At 43.6% G+C, this 19,830-nt stretch overlaps 1 protein-coding gene across 13 annotated transcripts; it reads left to right on the top strand.

Moving 5' to 3' along the window:
- The first annotated feature begins 8,717 nt into the window (after window positions 1-8,717).
- Window positions 8,718-18,719, top strand: HNRNPH1 (heterogeneous nuclear ribonucleoprotein H1). Of its 13 annotated transcripts, none has more exons than XM_084763300.1 (14): window positions 9,403-9,530; window positions 10,048-10,176; window positions 11,646-11,801; window positions 11,999-12,142; window positions 13,646-13,784; window positions 14,740-14,918; window positions 15,012-15,083; window positions 15,161-15,273; window positions 15,391-15,526; window positions 15,885-15,944; window positions 16,038-16,127; window positions 16,814-16,906; window positions 17,339-17,388; window positions 17,975-18,719. In XM_084763300.1, the coding sequence occupies exons 2-13, from the start codon at window positions 10,080-10,082 to the stop codon at window positions 17,386-17,388; spliced, it is 1,329 nt and encodes a 442-aa protein (XP_084619426.1). In that variant the 5' UTR covers window positions 9,403-9,530; window positions 10,048-10,079; the 3' UTR covers window positions 17,975-18,719. The 13 variants fall into 13 exon arrangements, with proteins under 13 accessions (XP_084619419.1, XP_084619421.1, XP_084619417.1 ...); XM_084763289.1 differs by having other exon boundaries at window positions 15,140-15,273; window positions 16,038-16,097; XM_084763298.1 differs by having other exon boundaries at window positions 15,140-15,273.
- Window positions 18,720-19,830: the final 1,111 nt, after the last annotated feature.

Here is a 19,830-nt window from a genome sequence, read left to right as displayed (position 1 = left end):
ATTTTGTTTTTTGTTTTGTTTTTTCAAATCAGGGTTTCTCTGTGTAGCCTTGGCTGTCCTGGACTAGCTTTGTAGACAGTGATCCACCTGCCTCTGCCTACCGAGTGCTGGGATTAAAGGCGTGTGCCACCACGCCCGGCTTCTAATTTTTATTTTTTGTGTATTGGTGCTTTGCCTGCATGTATGCATGTATGTTGAATCCCCTGGAGCTGGAGTTACAGACAGTTGGGAGCTGCCATGTGAGTGCTGGGAATTAAATCCAGATGCCCTGGAAGAGAAGCCATGCTCTTAACCGCTAAGCTCTCTCTCCAGGCCCCACCCCTATCAGTTTTTTGAGACAGGGTATCCCTATGTCCCCCTGAAACTATAAATGGTCTAAAAGTCCTTCTTCAGACCAGGCTGCTCTCAAACTTGTGATCCTCCTGCCTCCGCCTCCAGAGTGCTAGGATTATTGGCTAAATATTTAGATGCATAAGTAACTGAGTGTTCAGCATTACTGCAGTTACAAATACTGAGAAAAGGGCTGGAGAGATAGCTCAGAGATTAAGAGCACTGGCTTCTCTTCCAAAGGTCCTGAATTCAATTCCCAGAAAGCACGTGATGGCTCACAACCATCTATGAGATCTGGTGCCCTCTTCTGGCGTGTGTTATGTGCAAGCAGAACACTGTATACATAATAAATAAATAAATCATTAAAAAAAAAGTACTGAGAAGAAGAAAGGAAATCCCAGGGGTAGTGGTGGCACACACCTTTAATCCTTGCACTTGGGAGGCAGAAGCAGGTGGGTCTTTGTGAGGCCAGCTTGGTCTACCTAATGAGATCCAGAAAAGCCGGGGCTACACAGAGAAATACTGTCTTGAAAACCAAACCAACAACCAGGCGGTGATGGCATACGCCTTTACTCCCAGCACTTGGGAGGCAAAGGAAGGCAGATCTCCATAAGTTCGAGGCCAGCCTGCACTACATAGAGAGTTCCAGGACAGCTAGAGCTGTTACACAGAAAAACCCTGTCTCAAAAAAGCAACAAAAAGGCTGGGCAGTGGTGGCGCACGCCTTTAATCCCAGCACTTGGGAGGCAGAGGCAGGTGGATCACTGTGAGTTGGAGGCCAGCCTGGTCTACAAAGTGAGTCCAGGACAGCCAAGGATACACAGAGAAACCTTGTCTCAAAAAATCAAAACCAAAAACAAAAACCAAAAAAGCAACAAAAAAACAAAAAACAAACAAAAAAACCCAAACAAAAAAAAACCAACCAAAAATCTATGAAAACATTTTAAAATACCTGTTTAATACACACACACACACAAACACACACACACACACATATATAGTGTCTGTGTGTGTAATTGTACATATTTCAGAAATCTGAGTACTATGGCTCACTTGACTTTGAAGTCTCAAAAGCCCATTCTGTTAGGTGTGATGGCAAATATCTTTAATCCCAGCACTCTCTAAAGCAAACTGAATTTTAAAATATTTTCTCATGTAATTAACAGAATCAAAATGTATTAAATGTGCATTTTGAGTACCTTCAGCTTTGCATGGTTTTTTTCCCCTCCAGACAGGGTCTCTCTGTGTAGCCCTGGCTCATTCTGTAGACCGGGCTGGCCTCTAATTCCCAGGGATCCACCTGACTCTGCCTCCTGAGTGCTGGGATTAAAAGCCTGTGTCATCACTGCCGGTGCATCAATGTTATTGTGTTCCAAATTGCCAGACATTAATTTTAACATTTATTTAAGATCCTTTTTATCCTGGTAGGAAATAATACCTTAATGGGTGATGATTTTTTTAGGGTTTGTTTGTTTGTTTGTTTGTTTGTTTGTTTGGGTTTTCGAGACAGTGTTTCTCTGTGTAGTCCTCGCTGTCCTGGACTTGCCTTTGTAGGCCAGGCTGGCCTCGAACTCAGAGATCCACCTGCCTCTGGCTCCCACCTGGGATTAAAGGTGTGAGTCACCAGGCCCGGTTGATTTTTTTGGTTTTTTGAGACAGGATTTCTCTGGGTAGCCTTGGCTGTCCTGGATTTGCTTTGTAGACCAGGCTGGCCTCGAACTCACAGCGATCCGCCTGCCTCTGCCTTCCTGAGTACTGACTCTGGACTGGGTGATGAACTCTAAGCCACATCTTGGACCTGTCTCTAGACTGTTGCATTAAATAGTCAATGCACCAGTATCATATGTTTAGAGGTTTAATAGAACATCTACTTAGTTTTACATGGCTGATCTGAAAATTACAACATACACAGGACTGGTCATGAACTCACACTGAAAAGTACAACATACACAGGGCTGGCCATGAACTCACAGAGCATACCACAGCATTCTGAATGTTGGGATTAAATTTATGATCAACATAGTAGTTGAGCGTGATTTTGAACTTCTGATCCATCTTCTTCCACCTCGAGTTCAGGGATTATATGCACCTGTCTTAGAATATACCAATTCTTCCAACAGGTGTGGTGGAGTGCACCTGTAATCCCAGCACTAGGGACACAGAGGCAGGTGGAACTATGTGAGTTTACGGCCAGCCTGGTCTACAAAGTGCATTCCAGGGCAGCCAGGGCTACACAGAGAAACCCTGCCTTGAAAGAGAAACAAACAAACCACCAAGAATAAAACAGTTCTATCAACTCTAAGATGCCATTAGCTTTAGGACTTAATATTAGTTTACATCTCAATATGAGGAAACCTGATATGCAAACTCCGACAGGCCATTTGTTTTAAGCTATATTCATGCTTTGGATAAGCCCCACTGGAAACAAATGTGTTTTACAACTGCTGAAAAATGTTTTCATGTCTGGATAGGAAAGAGTTTTCAGGGTTTGGTTTGGTTTTTCAAACCCTTTTTAAAATATGTATCAGGCCAGGCATGGCGGCACATGCCTTTAATCCCAGGACTGGAGAGGTACAGGCAGTTAAATTTGAGAAATCTTTCCAGAGCCTCATGTAAACCTTTTTTTTTTTTGGTATTTCGAGACAGGGTTTCTGTGTAGCCTTGACTGTCCTGGACTCACTTTGTAGTCCAGGCTGGCCTCGAACTCACAGTGATCCGCCTGCCTCTGCCTCCCAAATGCTGGGATTAAAGGCATGTACCACTACGCCCGGTTTATGTAAACCTTTTATAAGTAGACTATTCAGAGATTAAATTATCTGTCATATTTACAGATAAGAAATTCATCTTGGGGCTGGAGAGATGGCTCAGTAGTTAAGGGTGCCGCCTGCTCTTCCAGAGGTCCTGAGTTTCAATTCCCAGCAACCACATGGTGGCTCACAACCATCTATAATGTTATGTGATGCCCTCTTCCTTAGGTAAAGCACTCATATACAATAAATAAATCTTTCAAAAATATTCATCTTGTTGTAACCTGCTTAAACTCTATAGCCCCTCCACCGAGACCTACTTTAGTTCCTAGCATAACGATGGCTCCTCTGCTAAGACCTGCTGTTGCTTTTATCAGGAGCCATTTTGCCTCCAAGTCTCCATTTTGATCATAAAGCGAGATTACGTTCCGGTTCTCAGGCTCTGCCTGCCTGGGAGCTTGAACAGCCTTTTACTTGCAATTCGATGCTTGTTCAACAGTCTTCCTGAATTACTGATATATGTTCTACGTAAGCAAAACCGCAGTGCCCTGCTATGTCCCCTCCTCCTGGAGTGGTGGGGAACTGGAAGTCTGTGTCTTAGTCAGTTTAAAATGCTTTGTTTGGCTACCTGGATGTTGTGCTCAGAACAAAATCAATTCTTCTTGTGTTTAGCTAATCAAAATTATGTAATGCTGCCCTCCCCTTGCTTCCCACCTGGTTATGGTTTTTCTTATTTAAAAAAGTCCCCCTTAGAAGCAAACCAAAGTCACCATTTGGCTCCTGAGTGCACTGGGTCACTGGCCATGGTCCGTCACGGGGTGTGGGGTTCTAACAAACCATCAATATCTTACTGAGGTTCATACTTGAGTGGTTTGTGAGACAGTTCTATACTAGCAATCTAGGCTCCGCCGGGCGTGGTGGCCACGCCTGTAATCCCAGCGCTCGGGAGGCAGAGGCAGGCGGATCGCTGTGAGTTCGAGCCTAGCCTCGTCTACAGAGAGAGTCCAGGACAGCCAAGGCTACACAAAGAAACCCTGTCTCACCCCCCCCCCCCAAACAAAAAACAGTCTAGGCTCAAGTGGAGCATGGTAGTGCATGCCTTTAATCCCAGCACTTTGGAGGCAGAGGCAGGTGGATCTCTGTGAGTTCGAGGCCAGCCTGGTCTATAAAGGGAGTCCAGGACAACCAGGGCTACACAGAGAAACCTTGTCTCAAAAAAAAAAATCTATACTCAAATAATAACAACAAAGCTACTGCTGCTTTGAGAAATGCAAGCCCCACGTGGATTTTACACCCAGAAGGAGAGGACAGCAGGCACACTGCCCTTTGGACATGTGGATTAGGGAGAGAGCAGCGGAAGTGAAGTGTGTGCAGCACCATCTGACCCCTCCTCATTCTGCTGCAGAGCCTACGCATCACCCTGCCCCTCTGTCAGGCCAACAGCATCACTTATATAGGGAAACTGTGAATACGTATAGAACAGTATTCAGAGGACAGGAGAGGGAAGGTCCATAGGCAATCTTACTTCTTCCAGGACACAGCAACTGGGGAGATGGCTCTGCCAGTAAAGGCACTTCCTTCTCAAGCCCCCAAACCTGAGTTTAAGCCTTCACTCTGAAGAATTTGAGCCTTGCTTATCAAATTTAAATTCTGAAATATCTTCTGCTGCTTAGTCTGCTTTTCTTCTAAGGAGCTCCTTAAAGCAATATGTAAGAAGCACCCATGAGCCAGCTGTGGTACCTCAATCCTGTAATTCCAGCATTCCAGAGACTGAGGGAGGAGAATGTTTGTGGACAAAAGGCTAGCCTGGGATATGGCTGAGGTTAACCTGGGATACAGAGAATCTGGCTCAAACAAAGGAGAAAGCAGTGAAGAAAAAAGGATGGCAAGAAAAGCAGACCTTTGTGAGTTCAAGGCCATCCTGGTCTACATAGTAAATTCTAGATGAGACAGGAAATATAGTAAGACACTGTCTAAAAAGAAAAAAGAAAGATGGACTCACTAAGTAGACCAGACTGCCCTCAGACTCACACTGAGATAGTCTGCTCTGCTGGGATTAAAGACATACACAAACCCAAGGAGAGACTTGATACCCTGTGAGCATACACAGGGGGGAGGAAGTCCCCCTCAGTCACAGTCATAGGGGAGGGAGTAAGGGAAAAATGGGAGGGAGGGAGGATACAAGGGAGGGGATAATCATTGAGATGTAATATGAATAAATTAATTTTAAAAAAGGACATACCCAAATGTGGCTAGCACAGAAACTGAACTTTCTATGTGAGAAAGCTTTGTGTTGGATGATTTACATAAAGGGGAATGGTTATATCATAAAATTTACTTAGTGATCAGATGCAGATAATTACCATTTTCCCAGTATTAAATTAGTAAAGATTAAAGGAAAGGCACTGTGTTAGTCAACTTTGATTTAGGTACCTGGAACCCTCATATACAAAAGGATCTTCAAACTCTTTCACTATTACAAATTGTAAAAATTCTCAGATCCCCTGGGCAGCAGTGGTGTACACCTTTAATCCCAGCACTCAGGAGGCAGAGGCAGGCGGATCTCTGTGAGTTTAAAGTCAGCCTGGTCTACAAAGTGAGTTTGGGACAGTCAGTACTACACAGAGAAACCCTCTGTCAAAACAAAACAAAAGCCAAAAACCAAACAAAAACCCCCCAACCCACCTCAGAGCCTTCTCCTGAATAATTGTCCATATATAAATCCTAAATGCGGTGTGGTGGCATACACCTTAATCCCATCGCTGTGGAGGTGGAGGACCGGATGTTCAAGGCCATGCTAGTCTACAAGGGGGTTAGGGGCCAGCTTGTGATATGTGCAATCATGACTCAAAACAAAATCTATCCTAAGGGAAGGATTTTTTTGTGTGTGTTTTTTTTGTTTTTTTGTTTTGGTTTTCCGAGACAGGGTCTCTCTGTGTAGCCTTGGCTGTCCTAGACTCACTTTGTAGACCAGGCTGAGCCTCGAACTCACAGCGATCCGCCTGCCTCTGCCTCCCGAGTGCTGGGATTAAAGGCGTGCGCCACCACGCCCGGCTTTGTGTGTGGTTTTTTGAGACAGAGTTTCTCTGTGTAGCCCTGGCTCTCCTGGACTCACTTTGTAGACCAGGCTGGCCTCGAACTCACAGCGATCCACCCGCCTCTGCCTCCCAAGTGCTGGGATTAAACGCGTGCACCACCACGACCAGCTTTGTTTTTTGGTTTTTCAAGACAAGGTTTCTCTGTGTAGACCTGGCTGGCCTTGAACTCTCAGTAATCCACCTGCCTTTGCCTCCCGAGTACTGGGATTAAAGGCGTGTGCCACCACGCCCGGTTAAGGAAAGAATTTTTATCTATGATTCTCCCAACCCAGTAGCTGGGGCTATAGGCACATAACTGTACAAAGTGAAAATGATTAAAAAACAACAAATGGTGTGTGTGTGTGTGTGTCAAGATATAGTTCAGTGGAAGGGTGGGTGTGCCCAAAGCCTCTCTAGTATGCATCGCTCCCCCACCCCCCCAATACATCTAATCATAAACCAATGATTATAGATCATCTAATAACACTAGAGCCCTCAAATTGCTGTGAATTGACTAAGAAGAGTTCTTTCCTGGTAATCTATTTGTCTTAAGACACGGTTTCAGTCAGGCCCGGTGGCACACACCTGTAAACCCAGCACTAGGGGGCCAGGTGGGATCTCTGTGAGTTCGAGGCCAGCCTAGCCTCGTGTACAAAGTTAGTCCCGGAACGCCAAGGCTACATAGAGAGACCCTGTCACGAAAAAAACAAAACCAAACCAAAAAGACAGGGTTTCACGATGTATGCGGGGAATGTACACGGCATCCCACCACTAAGATTTTTCCTGATTTCTTTTTTCTCCCCAGTTCCAAAGTGTTGTTTGGATTTTTTTTTTTGTGTGTGTGTGGTTTTAGAAAAGAGGATCCATCCACTCAGTGGGATGAGGAGCTGTGTCCAGGGACCCGGCAGTAAGGTTGAGAAAGGGCCCTATATTAAAAAAAAAAAAAAAAAAAAAAAGAGAAAGGGCCCTATTTACCCACCTTCACTCACACCCCCCAGTCACGAGACTTGTAGTCAATCAGTTCTTCAGGCTTTAACCACAGATCGATCGATCTCTTTCTCAGCACTTTCTACTGAATCACCGCCAGGCATGATGTTCCTGCCACTTTGAATGCAGAAATCCCCCTGAATGGTGCCTGGCTTAGAATCGGCTCCATTGGTTTTCCCCGCAGCATTCGGCCTGTTTTCACCACATTGAGCCCCTCCCCGAGCATGGCCACTACGGGCCCTGAGTTCACCAGCCTCAGGAAGAAAGGACGGTCCTTCAGGTCAATGTAGTGCTGCTTTCAGAAGCCTGACAGAACGTCATGGCCACCAGGCAGAACCCCTTCCGCTCGAATCACTCGGTGATCTCACCCACCAGGCCGCGCTGCGTGCCCTCTGCCTGACGGTAATGAAGGTATGTTAGAGGCTGGCTATGGTGTGAAAGTCTGCAGGTCGGCTGGGGTCAACCATGAGCCACGCGAGAAAACACACTAGGGCGACCATCAGCCAGCGTGGGATACTTTGTTGTTGTTGTTTTTTTTTTTTGAGACAGAGTTCTATGTAGCCTTGGCTGTCCTGGACTCACTTTGTAGACCAGGCTGGCCTCAAACTCACAGAGATCTTTCTGCCTCTGCCTCCAGAGTGCTAGGATTGCAGGCGTGCGCCACAACGCCCGGCCTTCCGGCCTTCCTGAGACAGGCTCTCACTAAATTTCCCAGGCTGGCACGAACACAGTCTGTTGCCGTCCTGGGCTGGGCTTGTGTTCTTGCCTTTCACCGATCTCCTGGCTGGAAGACTCGGAGGTCTCGCTTTTCGGTGATCTTAGCTACTGTTTCCTATCTCCTCTAGATCCGCTGCAGGTGAGGGCATGCACAGTTACTCTTCTGCCTGCTTCATCTGAGTTTCCTTTACACCTGAAGTTTCACGTTACACAGCTCTCTTGCAGAAGGCTTGTGATGCCTTCCTGAGTACTTAACACCTTCACGCAGACTTTACAGGGTCGGCGTTCTGCCTGCCCTCCGTGCACCTTTCCTTTGCTAACCCCTCCGTGTCGCAAACCTTTAATCCCAGCACTTGGGAGGCAGAGGCAGGCAGATCGCTGTGAGTTCGAGGCCAGCCTGGTCTACAAAGCGAGTCCAGGACAGCTAAGGCCACACAGAGAAACCCTGTCTCGAAAAACCTAAAACAAAACAAAACAAAACTCCAAACAGTCCAAACTGGATTTAGCCTCCTCAGTATTGCACTTGGGAGGAAAACGTATTTTGCGTGCAACCTCTTGCGATGGCACTCAGAGGGTCACCCACCGGTACCCACAGTGGTACCCATTGGGGCACTGCCCAACATTCTTATAAATTTCTACCCGGGCTGGCTGAGGTCCGGGGAGACTCGGGGTTTCACCTGTTTTCTGCTGTACTTCACTAACTTTACCCCTTGACCATTTTACGTGTACAAGGGGTGACTCTGGGGCCTCCTAGACCGGGGTGTCTTCCATCTGGGAAAGAGGTACGGTGTCGGGCGCCGCGCTCTGGGGGCCGACTCGGACTTGACTCGCGAGGCGCAGCACACAGAGAGCAGTTCTCGTGCGAGGGCCCGCGGCCCTAAGGAGACGACGAGGGGTTCGCAGAGTGCGAGTTCGTTGGGCAAAGTGGGGTATAGGGTCGGGCGCTGGCCGCCCATGTGGGCCGGGGGACTGAGCCCGCAAAGCGGCAGGTAAGGAGGGGCCGGCGCCAGGCGCCCCGCGGCGACCGCGGCTTTGGGCTCAGGGGTGGGGAGGCGGCAGCAGGAGGCTCGGCACAACGCTGCTCTTCAGCTCCCACGGGTTCTGGGGGAGAAAGGGCAGGGCCTCCTTTTCCTCGTGCTGTCTTTCAAAACGGACAGGATCGCGGATGAAATGCTGCGGGTTAAGGGTAGGAACGACCGCCTCCGCAAACCGCGAACTCTGGCTTACTATCCAGTCGCTGCTGGCCGCTCGTTGCCGCCATTCCCATCCCCCACGGCGGCGGGTAGGGCTGGAGAACGGTTTGAAGGCAGACGCCTGCGCATTAAGTAAAATGATAAACCGCTGGGACGCCGAAGCGCAATAGCTGCGAAAAGGCGCAGGCGCAGAAAAAAAACAAAACAAAAAAACCCAACCAAAAAAAAAAAAAACCTCCGCCGGTTTAAAGAAGGGGAAAGAGGGGGGGTTGAGCCCATACGCATGCGTGTGTTAAGCAGACGGCGGGAGAAGGCCCGGGTTTTTCGCATTACGCATGCGTCCTACTTGTTAAGTGACGCCAGTGGGCGGGGCGGGCAACGGGGTGCGCGTGCGCAGAGCTTGTTCGAAGGGCTTTATTTAGGCTGCGCAGGCGCCCGCTAATCATTTCTCCTCAGCCACGCCGAGGCATTGTGCGGAGGTGAGTGTCGGTCTGTCTTGCTTTGCTGCCCGCGCCCTCCACGGACGCCTGTCTTTGCAGCGATTGCTCGTCCCTGAGCCTAGGTTGTAGCCCGGGGGGCGGCGGCCCGGTGCGATCGCAGGCCGCCATAGGGAGCCGCGGGTGGCTCGCCGGCGTGGCAGCGCCGCCTAGGCCTGCAGGCCGCGCCGCTTCTATTGTGTGAGATGTCTGAGGAGGCGGAGCGGAAGCGGCGGCCGCCATTTCCTTGACTCCACCATGGCTCTAGGCCGGGGTCTTCTTAAGTCGGGGGCCTTAAACACTGGACGCACAGAGCGGTTTTGAGGATCGGGATCGGGGTCGGGCTAGCCGGGGCCGGGTTGCATGCTTGAGTCTCCAGGGGGTTCGGGTGTCTGCAGAGGCGGGGCTCCCGTCGTGGCGCCCCGACTCCGCAGGGCGCCGTGGAGTGGGAGGGCCACTTAAAAATGCCTATTTCCACGGCCGCGTTCCTAACCCCCAACCCCGCCCCGCCGCCCTGCAGTCGATTTCGACGCCAGGACCCGGGAAGAGACGATGATGCTGGGCGCGGAAGGCGGAGAGGGCTTCGTGGTGAAGGTCCGGGGCTTGCCCTGGTCCTGCTCGGCGGATGAAGTGCAGCGTTTCTTTTCTGGTGAGTTGAGGCGGGAGTTGTCAGTGGGGCCCGGGGCGGGGCGGGGCGGGGCGGGCCTCATCCCACGGGCGCCCCCTAGCGAGTCGCGGGCAGCAGCCGTTCCCCCAGGCTGCTCGCGCCCCGCTGGCCGCTGTTACGCAATGGTAATTGCGAAATCCGGCGCCCCCCCCCCCTTTCTCCCTTTGGGGATGCTGGCAGCCCGGCGGAATTCTCATTTTCTTCTTTATCTTTTCTGTCTCCAAGCACCGATCCGTGCCTTCTGGGGTTGTCTTTAAGGAAAATTTAAGTCGGGGGAAAAATGTTATTTCTCCTCCTTCAGTCTTGAGAAAATTGACGAGCCAGTAGTTGGACAAGTTATTATTGCAGCGCCACTGGACTTGTGTGAATACTTTGCAAAGCTTATTTTTCCTAATTAAAGATTTTGGTCGTTGAATTCATGCTTTAGATCTAGCTAATTTACAGTCTGGCTCCTTTTACAATTGTGAGAACCCTGAAACCAAGGAAGTTTTCATCACTCTAGTGTTCCTTTTTTACAACACACAGGCTTTCTGAGTAATTCCTACCAGAATCTTGTTCCCACTGTTGTAAGAGAAATTTGTATTTAGAAAAAAATGGGAAAAAAGTGGTTTTTTTTTTTTTTGCTTTGTTTTTGTTTTTCAAGACAGGCTTTGTAGGCCAGGCTGGTCTCTGCCTCCATGAGTGCTAGGATAAAAGGGGCGTGTACTACCCCCAAACGACTCAAAAGATTTTGTAAAAAGGTATTTGTAGTGTTGACCTGAATTTAGCTGTGGTAACAGAAAATGGAACCAAGTATACAGGAAGCAATTGCAGGGGGCAATTGCTGGCGGGGCTTGACTTGAATTGTGCAACTTGCAGCCTTTAGTTGTTAACATTGATCCCAAATCAGGTGAGTAAAGCTAACATGGTAGCCAAACCAGAAAATGCTGTGAATTCACTAGGTCCAGATAAATTATTCTGAGACATTGTAGTAAGAGATGGTTAGTGGGCCGGGTGGTGGTGCATGCCTTTAATCCCAGCACTCGGAAGGCAGAGGCAGGTGGATTGCTGTCAGTTCGAGGCCAGCCTGGTCTACAAAGTGAGTTCAGGACAGCCAAGGCTACACAGAGAAACCCTGTCTCGAAAAACCAAAAAAAAAAAAGATGGTTAGTGGAGACTTAAAGGCAAGGGTGTGGCTTTATTAGAACTTGCTTTGAGCATTGAGTTATCTTGATGGATTAGGAATATATCCTATATGTGAGGTTATGATTTGGTGGTGCATATGCTTGGTCAGTTTAGTCTTGTTTTTTGAGCACCCTCCCAAGTGCTGGGATTAAAGGTGCCACCACTGCCCGGCTGGTCAGTTTAGTTTTTATACGAGATTTTTGTGATGACACGAATGCATTTCATCTATATCATCCAGAGGTGGTTTTAAGTTTTAAATTCTGTATTAACAGTTGTTTTCTTTTCAGACTGCAAAATTCAAAATGGGGCTCAAGGTATTCGTTTCATCTACACCAGAGAAGGCAGACCGAGTGGCGAGGCTTTTGTTGAACTTGAATCAGAAGATGAAGTCAAATTGGCCTTGAAAAAAGACAGAGAAACTATGGGACACAGATATGTTGAAGGTTTGATTTACATTGCCCTAGTAACAGTAAATGCTTAAACATGCAGAGGTCTCACCCCTTCTGAATTTTAGGTATTTGACCGCATGGAAATGGTCATCTAAGGGACTTTATGGCAACTCTTCCTAGTCACCTAAAAACCCAGGAAATCTGAACTTTGTTCTCCAACTTAATAGACTAATTCTAAGCACCTCTTTCAGTATTCAAGTCAAACAACGTTGAAATGGATTGGGTGTTGAAGCATACTGGTCCAAATAGTCCTGACACGGCCAATGATGGCTTTGTACGGCTTAGAGGACTCCCTTTTGGATGTAGCAAGGAAGAAATTGTTCAGTTCTTCTCAGGTATGTAGTCCTGTTTGTTGCTGAGCAGTGAGGTATGGCAGCTTCTGGCGACATGATTTAGTATTAGCAGACTTTAAAGTTGAGTAGTTTAGGTACTTAAGTAGGCTGTTGAATATATGTTGTTGAATTCACATTTTCTTCCTGGAGACCTTCAAATAACTTAAGCCCATCTTAAAGGTGGAATTCAGAAGTACTTCCAAAGTGTTAACTTTGCCTATATTTAGTATTGTAGTTCAGAGTAGACCTTTGAGGATTCTACTCAGCCATCTTAACTACCTCATATTGCCTTTAGCAAAGTGCTTCAAGTTACAGGTAAGCTTTTGTAACATTAGATTAGTATGAGTTTAGATTACAGTTTATGATACTTGTTGTAATAGAACTTATTTTCAGTCACGGGACCAGATATATTTCAACTAGTGTAATTCTCTATGTAAGACTGTTAGGAAAGGAACTTGGTTTAGCTAATATTAGAAATCATGAAAGTCAAATGTAGCAAGTATAGGTTGAATGCTTGTAGTCTCATGTGAAAACAGTATAGAAAGTATTTTGAAGTTGTTCTGGGCCTAAAGTATTTGAATGTTTTTATGTTGAAGAGCTGATAGAATTGCATGTTTAGCAGAATGTTAAATCTTATATTTTAAATACTATTAATACTTTTGATGTTATAAGCAGAATTAATCAGAAATTCTTTTATGGTTTTTAGCATAGTATGTATTAGAACTTTGACTATAGATTAAAACTTTATGTATCAATTCGTAATATTTTGTTAGTTTGAAATCAAGTCTGTTTTGTTTTATCTAAATTGGTGAGAATTGAATGCTATCTGTCAACGTTAAATATGAACATAATTTCATATCTTCTAGGAAAAGTGCTTTAAGGCCTTTTTGTAAGCTTGGGAATGTATCCACGGGAAGGATTTTTCATAGACGGAATTTCCAGAAGTGAATCATACTACTGTTAGAGCATATAAGAGTGCATGATTGCTGTGTAGATAGTTATTGTTGAAAGTTTAGTTTGTATGTTTTGTCAATTATGATTCTTCAGTAATGTTTTCAATTTTTATATAAACTGTTTAAATGTGTAATTTTAAACTCGAAGTTCCAATAACTTAAATAATTGAAATATGTGAGGTTAAAAGGTATCTTATTTTACTTAAACTGTTATTTTAATGCTTAAATTTTTTTAAAGTTCTTGTATAATTCTGTTAAATTGCATAGATTAACATGTTTTTAATTGTTGAATTCTTAATGCACCCTCTGGAGTAAAAAAGTTTTTTTTTTTAAATGTATATACTGTGCCTTGGGTGTGTTAAGAATTGAGTTATACTTTGTAATAGTGGAACTTCTTATTATTTCAATGCATATTCTTAAGAGTACTTGTTGAAAGCATACCATTCACCTAAAGTTAAAATTCTGGTTTATTTAAAGCTATAAGAAGAATCATTTCTGGGCTTGTGATGTTAATATTGCCCCCCTACTGGGGTTATTTGTCCTTGGGTTGAAGGGTTGGAAATCGTGCCAAATGGGATAACATTGCCGGTGGACTTCCAGGGGAGGAGTACGGGGGAGGCCTTCGTGCAGTTTGCTTCACAGGAAATAGCTGAAAAGGCTCTAAAGAAACACAAGGAAAGAATAGGGCACAGGTGGGGATGGATGGTTGGTTGGATATGTCACTTTTCTTATGGTAAACAATTAAATCCATATTCTCTCTGCTTAGAAGGAGGAAACAATCCATTTCCTGTTCTCAGTTAATTGATAACTTGGTATAACTTCTAAATTCGTACTAGTTAATGTATTACATTCAAATTACATTTAGGCTTTAAAATTATCCCTAGTTTATTTGGGCCATCTTTTCTTCAATTTCGTAGGACTCTTAATTTTATTAACCCCAATAATAGAGTTGAGAGACTATGGCTTTAAAAAAAATTTAATGCAAATCTGTCTTTAGCTGTAATAACACCTACATAGGAAATTAATATTACCATAAGAAAATGTGATACTTTCTGATCTTGTTTTTAAAGTTGAAATGCAACAAACTTTTTCTTGCTGTATAAATATTCTGCATATGTATTAATAAGCATAGCTTTCAAGAAATTGTCACAAAAGGTTTTCTCTTTGCTTGTGACTATTTTTCATTGAAGCATGCGCTTTTTACCTATGCTGATTTCTACTAAAAGCATAGGCTGGGTATTGGCGAAAGGAAGTGTGTAGTGTGGGCTAGACTGTTGGTGGAGGCTGGCTTTTTAGCCCACTTGCTATACATGCTGCCAAAGGATTTAAAAGAGTTGAAATACTGAAAGTTGAGTGGAATTCTTCCCTCCTAAAAACCCTTTACTTATAATACTCCTCTCTGCCTCTAAGGTTGGGCTCTGCCTCAGAGGAGTTTTCCCTTTTTCTTTTTTTTCTATAAAGTTTAAATAGTCTTTTGAGTGAATTTCTGGTCATTGCCTATGCAAATGTAAGAAATCTGGCTTTAAATAATAGTCAGTTTCATGGCTATGACTAAATTGTTTTTCTTGTGTAACTGAGTAACTGTATGACATGAACTAATGTTTTCTCTCCCCTCCCCGTTCCCCTTCCTTTTGGACAATGCTTTAGGTATATTGAAATATTTAAGAGCAGTCGAGCTGAAGTTAGAACTCATTATGATCCACCACGAAAACTTATGGCCATGCAGCGGCCAGGTCCCTATGACAGACCTGGGGCTGGCAGAGGGTATAACAGCATTGGCAGAGGAGCTGGCTTTGAGAGGATGAGGCGTGGTGCTTATGGTGGAGGTGTGTATGTGCAAGATTAAACTAGTTTGTTTTGTCTAGTGTTTGTGTGTGTGTATGTGTATATGTGACTAATTGTACTTTTCCATCTTTCAGGCTATGGAGGCTATGATGATTACAATGGTTATAATGATGGATATGGATTTGGTTCGGATAGATTTGGAAGAGGTAAGGTAAGAATTGAATTTCTCAGTTGAAAGGTACTTACACACTTGTCCATCTAGACCTCAATTATTGTTTTTCAGGAATGTCTGATCACAGATACGGGGATGGTGGTTCTACTTTCCAGAGCACAACGGGACACTGTGTACACATGCGGGGATTACCATACAGAGCTACTGAGAATGACATTTATAATGTAAGTGCTCAAATAAATTTACTTCAGATAATTCAGAACAGCAGTAAAAATACAGGTGATTATAATAAAAATTAGACTTAAAAATTATTTCTGAAATAACTTGTAAACTTGTTTTAGTTTTTTTCACCACTCAACCCTGTGAGAGTACACATTGAGATTGGACCTGATGGCAGAGTAACTGGTGAAGCAGATGTTGAGTTTGCAACCCATGAAGATGCTGTTGCAGCTATGTCAAAAGACAAAGCAAATATGCGTAAGTGTAATTATAATTAAAACATTGTAACCTCAGGCAATTGAGTGACAAGCATTTGGAGTAGAGGAATAGCATAGTAAGAATATTTAGGAGAGATTTGATCTTTAGTGGGCCAGCTTGGATGAATTGAAAAAACAGTTTGTTTTGTTTTTGTTTTTAATGTTTTGGGATTTGTGATAAGTACATAATTTTTCCTTAATAGGTAGTTTTAAGATGAGTGCTTTAAAAGCTAGTTCTTAACATGGGAATTTTCTTTTTCTTTTTGCCAAAACATTTGTTATTCACAAATTATTTTTAAATTGTTTATCTTGCTTTCTTTCACCAACAAACATTTTCAAACTTTTTTTTCTCATTTCAGAACACAGATATGTAGAACTCTTCTTGAATTCCACAGCAGGAGCAAGCGGTGGTGCTTACGGTAGCCAAATGCTAGGAGGCATGGGTTTGTGTAAATATCACTTTAGTGTCTTTTTCTTAAAGCTAACCTTGTATGCCTTTTCTCTCATTTCAGAACACAGATATGTAGAACTCTTCTTGAATTCTACAGCAGGAGCAAGCGGTGGTGCTTATGGTAGCCAAATGATGGGAGGCATGGGCTTGTGTAAATATCGTTAGTTTTTTTAAAAACCAAAACATTTATATCTGTATAAGTAGATAATGAGCTAGGTTAATATATATATTTAATTAAGCAAAAGAGTTTGTTAGCATAGTTTTAAGTTGCAATAATCTTAAATTAGCAAACAGTTTAGGCAGAAACAGTACATTTTTTGAAAGCTTTATAATTACTGTATTACTGAAATCTTATAAATAACATAAAGCTACTTAGGTAGATTATTCAAAGTAGATATAAGTAGTATTGTTCGGGGGAGGGGATTATTGAATGTTACATTATCTGTAAAGTTTTAAGTCTAAAAGTACTTAGCAAAAATATAAGATGAAAAGTTTTATTTGGGAACATAATTAGTTGAGCATAATTAGGTGTTAATTGAAACCTATATAATGACATATCTGAATATAAAGCTAAGGGGGGAAGCCCATTAAATTAGATTTATAAGATGACCACAAAATGCTGCTACAGAAGAATTGTGTACTCTAGTCCTCAACCCTTTGGTAAACATACATTTGACTAGCTCAAGTGATGAATAGAAAGGTTAAAGGTCATAGATAATAGAAGACAGTAATAGAAAATCAAGACTGGAAAATTGTAGACATAGAATTACAAGCCCGGTACCACCAGGTACCACCTTGGATAAGGAGCAAAGCTCTAATGTTTTCTTAACTTAACAGCAAACCAGTCCAGTTATGGTGGCCCAGCCAGCCAGCAGCTGAGCGGTGGTTATGGAGGTGGCTATGGTGGCCAGAGCAGCATGAGCGGATATGGTAAGTTTGGATTTTTACATATGTAAAGTAAGTTTTAGGTAGGCTTCTTTAGTTGATGGGATATGTAAACAGGCTCCTTTTAAAAAGAGTGGGGTATTAAATGTATGGTTTTGTTTTGTTTTTGTTACAATTCTTACTAGCTTAATTGTAGACATAGTCATTGGGAGGAGGGGGACGTGTCCTAATCATTGCAGTTTTGGAACAATGTCAAGCCAGAAAAACATGCGTTCATTTATTACAACATTAGTTTGCTTTTCTGTGATAACATTTAGTTTTTGACAGAGGGTGATTTTTAAATATTGTGAATGGTGGTTGGGTTCAGGACAGTGTTTTACTAATTGGTTAACCTAGGGATGGTTTTATTTTTTTTCAATTGGTCTAAAGAATGGTGATTTTGGTATTATAGTCTTACCCTACAAAATCCTTTTGCAGACCAAGTTTTACAGGAAAACTCCAGTGATTTTCAATCAAACATTGCATAGGTAAATATTTTCTCAAAAAATATAATTTAAATTCCCAATAGCAAATACTGATAATGTTGTGATAACACTATAGCAGTCAGTGACTCTGACTTAACTCCATGGAGGCTGCCATTTTGGGCACAGTGAGTTGCTTTTAGTCTAACTTTGATCCTCACTTCCTGCCCACCATGAATAGGTAAAGCAAAAAGACTTCCCCTATGCTCCCTATTCATACACACCATTCGATGGACACATAGTACATGTTTATGGTACAATTTTTTTAAATGCTTTGCTTAGCTTTTAAAACTTGAAGTAATTTTGCAATTTTTGAAAAACACTAGTTTTCCTTTAAACTTAAATTTTCACATTGATCCTGAAGAATCCACTAAAAATGGTAGCACAAGAGTCTGGCAAGTTGGTACTGCAGAGAAAAGGGTTTAATTGAGATTTATTTGGAGTCGGGATTCCCTTTTCGCAGACATGCTTCTCGCCACTTGGACAGCAGCCATTTGCACTCGTATACCTTTAAAACTTTTTCTTGGAATGGTATTTTATTTGGCTGATTATTTGGCACCACTCCTAACTTGTCAAATGGATCTCTTTGCAGGTAGCCAAGGAACAGTGAACAGCAGCTACTACAGTAGCGGAAGCCGTGCATCTATGGGCGTGAATGGAACGGGAGGGATGTCTAGCATGTCCAGTATGAGTGGTGGATGGGGAATGTAATTGATTTTGATCACTGACTCTTGGTCAAAAAATTTTTTTAAAGAAAAAACCCTTCGGTTTAACAGTTTTTGCAACCCGGCCTTGTGATTTATGCCTGCTCTGAGTGGATATTGGCATTGTTAAGGAACTAAGGTTCAGTGCTGAACATAGCAGTCACCTAGAATGATAGATGGGGCAGAATTGCGAGATGAAACTGTTAAACAATTCCCAGCTTTTCTCTAGTTACTGTAGGATGTACGTAAGCAGTAAGTGTATTTAGGTTAAAGCAGTTGAATTATGTTAAATGTTGCTCTTATACATACATTACATTGAACACCGTTGATGCATGTTGAAAAGACATGCTTTTTTGTAAAACTCAATGTAGGAGCTGTGTCTACAAAGTGAAACATTTGGCATGTTTGTTAATTCTAATTTCATTTGATAACCTGTAAGGCACGTGAGTTTAAAGCTTTTTTTTTTAAGGTTAATGGAGAAGTTTTCAGACGCAATACCATTACTTTAGGATTTTTGGTCTTGGTGTTTGTATGAAATTCTGAGGCCTTGATTTAAGTCTTTCATTGTATTGTGATTTCCTTTTAGGTGTATTGCGCTAAGTGAACCTTGTCAAATAAATCTTTTAAAAGCTACACTTTGTTTTGTCTCTGCCTCGGTGTCTGGGACAATCTTGTGATGCTTTATTTCTGCCAGGGCTTTAGTCTCTGGTTATGACAAAAAGGCTGAGGATGTCTTCAGACTTCTCTTTCAGTGCAAGCAACTGCAGTTAAACCCGACTGTGGGGCCCTTGTAGAGGGTTGTTTGGGGCTGGTTGCACTGTCTCACCTGAGCCTACTCCACAAGCACATATAAGGCTCACAGTGCCAGCACTCATTGTTTGTCTAAGAGGCTTTCAGGCTGAAACAAATGTCAGAGCAAAGGCACATAAACAGGTTGGGGGTTTTCTTGATGGCCTCTATATGTACTTTAGGCTAATCTCAAAAACGGCGTCCCAGTACTGGTTACTGTGTGCTGCTACCTATTGTGTCTTCACCACTGCTGTGCCACCAGGACCTTAACACCTGCTAAAGGTTCTACAACTGAGCCTACACCCTTAGATGCTTGTGGAATTTGCAAGGTTTGTACTGAAAGCCACATCCACTTGGAGAATATGCCATTACTGTTAAGCCACATCGGAGTACTAGAAAAAAACTTGCTAGGCAGGTGGTGTACACAATTGTGAAGCAAGTGGATTTTGAGGCCAGCCTAGTCTAAAAAGAAACCTCCTCCCCCAAACCAGAAAACCTTGGGGATTGAGTCTTAGTATGTAGCCCTGGCTTGTAGAACTCCTGCAGATGTCCTCTGACTTCCAATTGCTAGATGGTGTACCCATATACACAATAAAAATGAAATTTGGATTTAGTTTAGGGCACAAACCTGTGTAGTCTGCCACACTCTGCCTTTCTGTGTTACTGTAGAGCACAGTAATATGCTTTGCTCAGGCTGTAAGGTACAGGCCAGATTTGGCACTGAAGCTTTTAGAGTTGAACCTGGTGCTAAAACTACCTTAAAGCTGGGTGTGGTGGCACACGCCTGTAATCTCAGCACTTGGGGAGGCAGAGGTAGGTGGATCTGAGTTTTGAGGCCAGCCTGGTCTACAAAGCGATCCCAGGACAGCCAAGGCCACACACAGAAATCTTGTCTCGAAAAACAACCCCCCCCAAAAAAAAAAACAAAAACAAAAAACAGCAAACTTTAGCTTGA

The sequence above is a fragment of the Acomys minous genome (assembly GCF_964271855.1).
Source record: "Acomys minous genome assembly, chromosome: 16".
Taxonomy (NCBI): Eukaryota; Metazoa; Chordata; class Mammalia; order Rodentia; family Muridae; genus Acomys; species Acomys minous.
This window is presented reverse-complemented; position numbering and strand designations above follow the sequence as displayed.

What these genes read in the sequence shown, in the direction of transcription:
- HNRNPH1 (XM_084763293.1), top strand. Translation starts at nt 10,080, where the DNA reads ATGATGCTGGGCGCGGAAGGCGGAGAGGGCTTCGTGGTGAAGGTCCGG. An exon ending in AGTGCAGCGTTTCTTTTCTG is followed by an intron (nt 10,177 to 11,645) that starts GTGAGTTGAGGC and finishes TTTTCTTTTCAG; the next exon opens with ACTGCAAAATTCAAAATGGG. An exon ending in CTGAGAATGACATTTATAAT is followed by an intron (nt 15,274 to 15,390) that starts GTAAGTGCTCAA and finishes AACTTGTTTTAG; the next exon opens with TTTTTTTCACCACTCAACCC.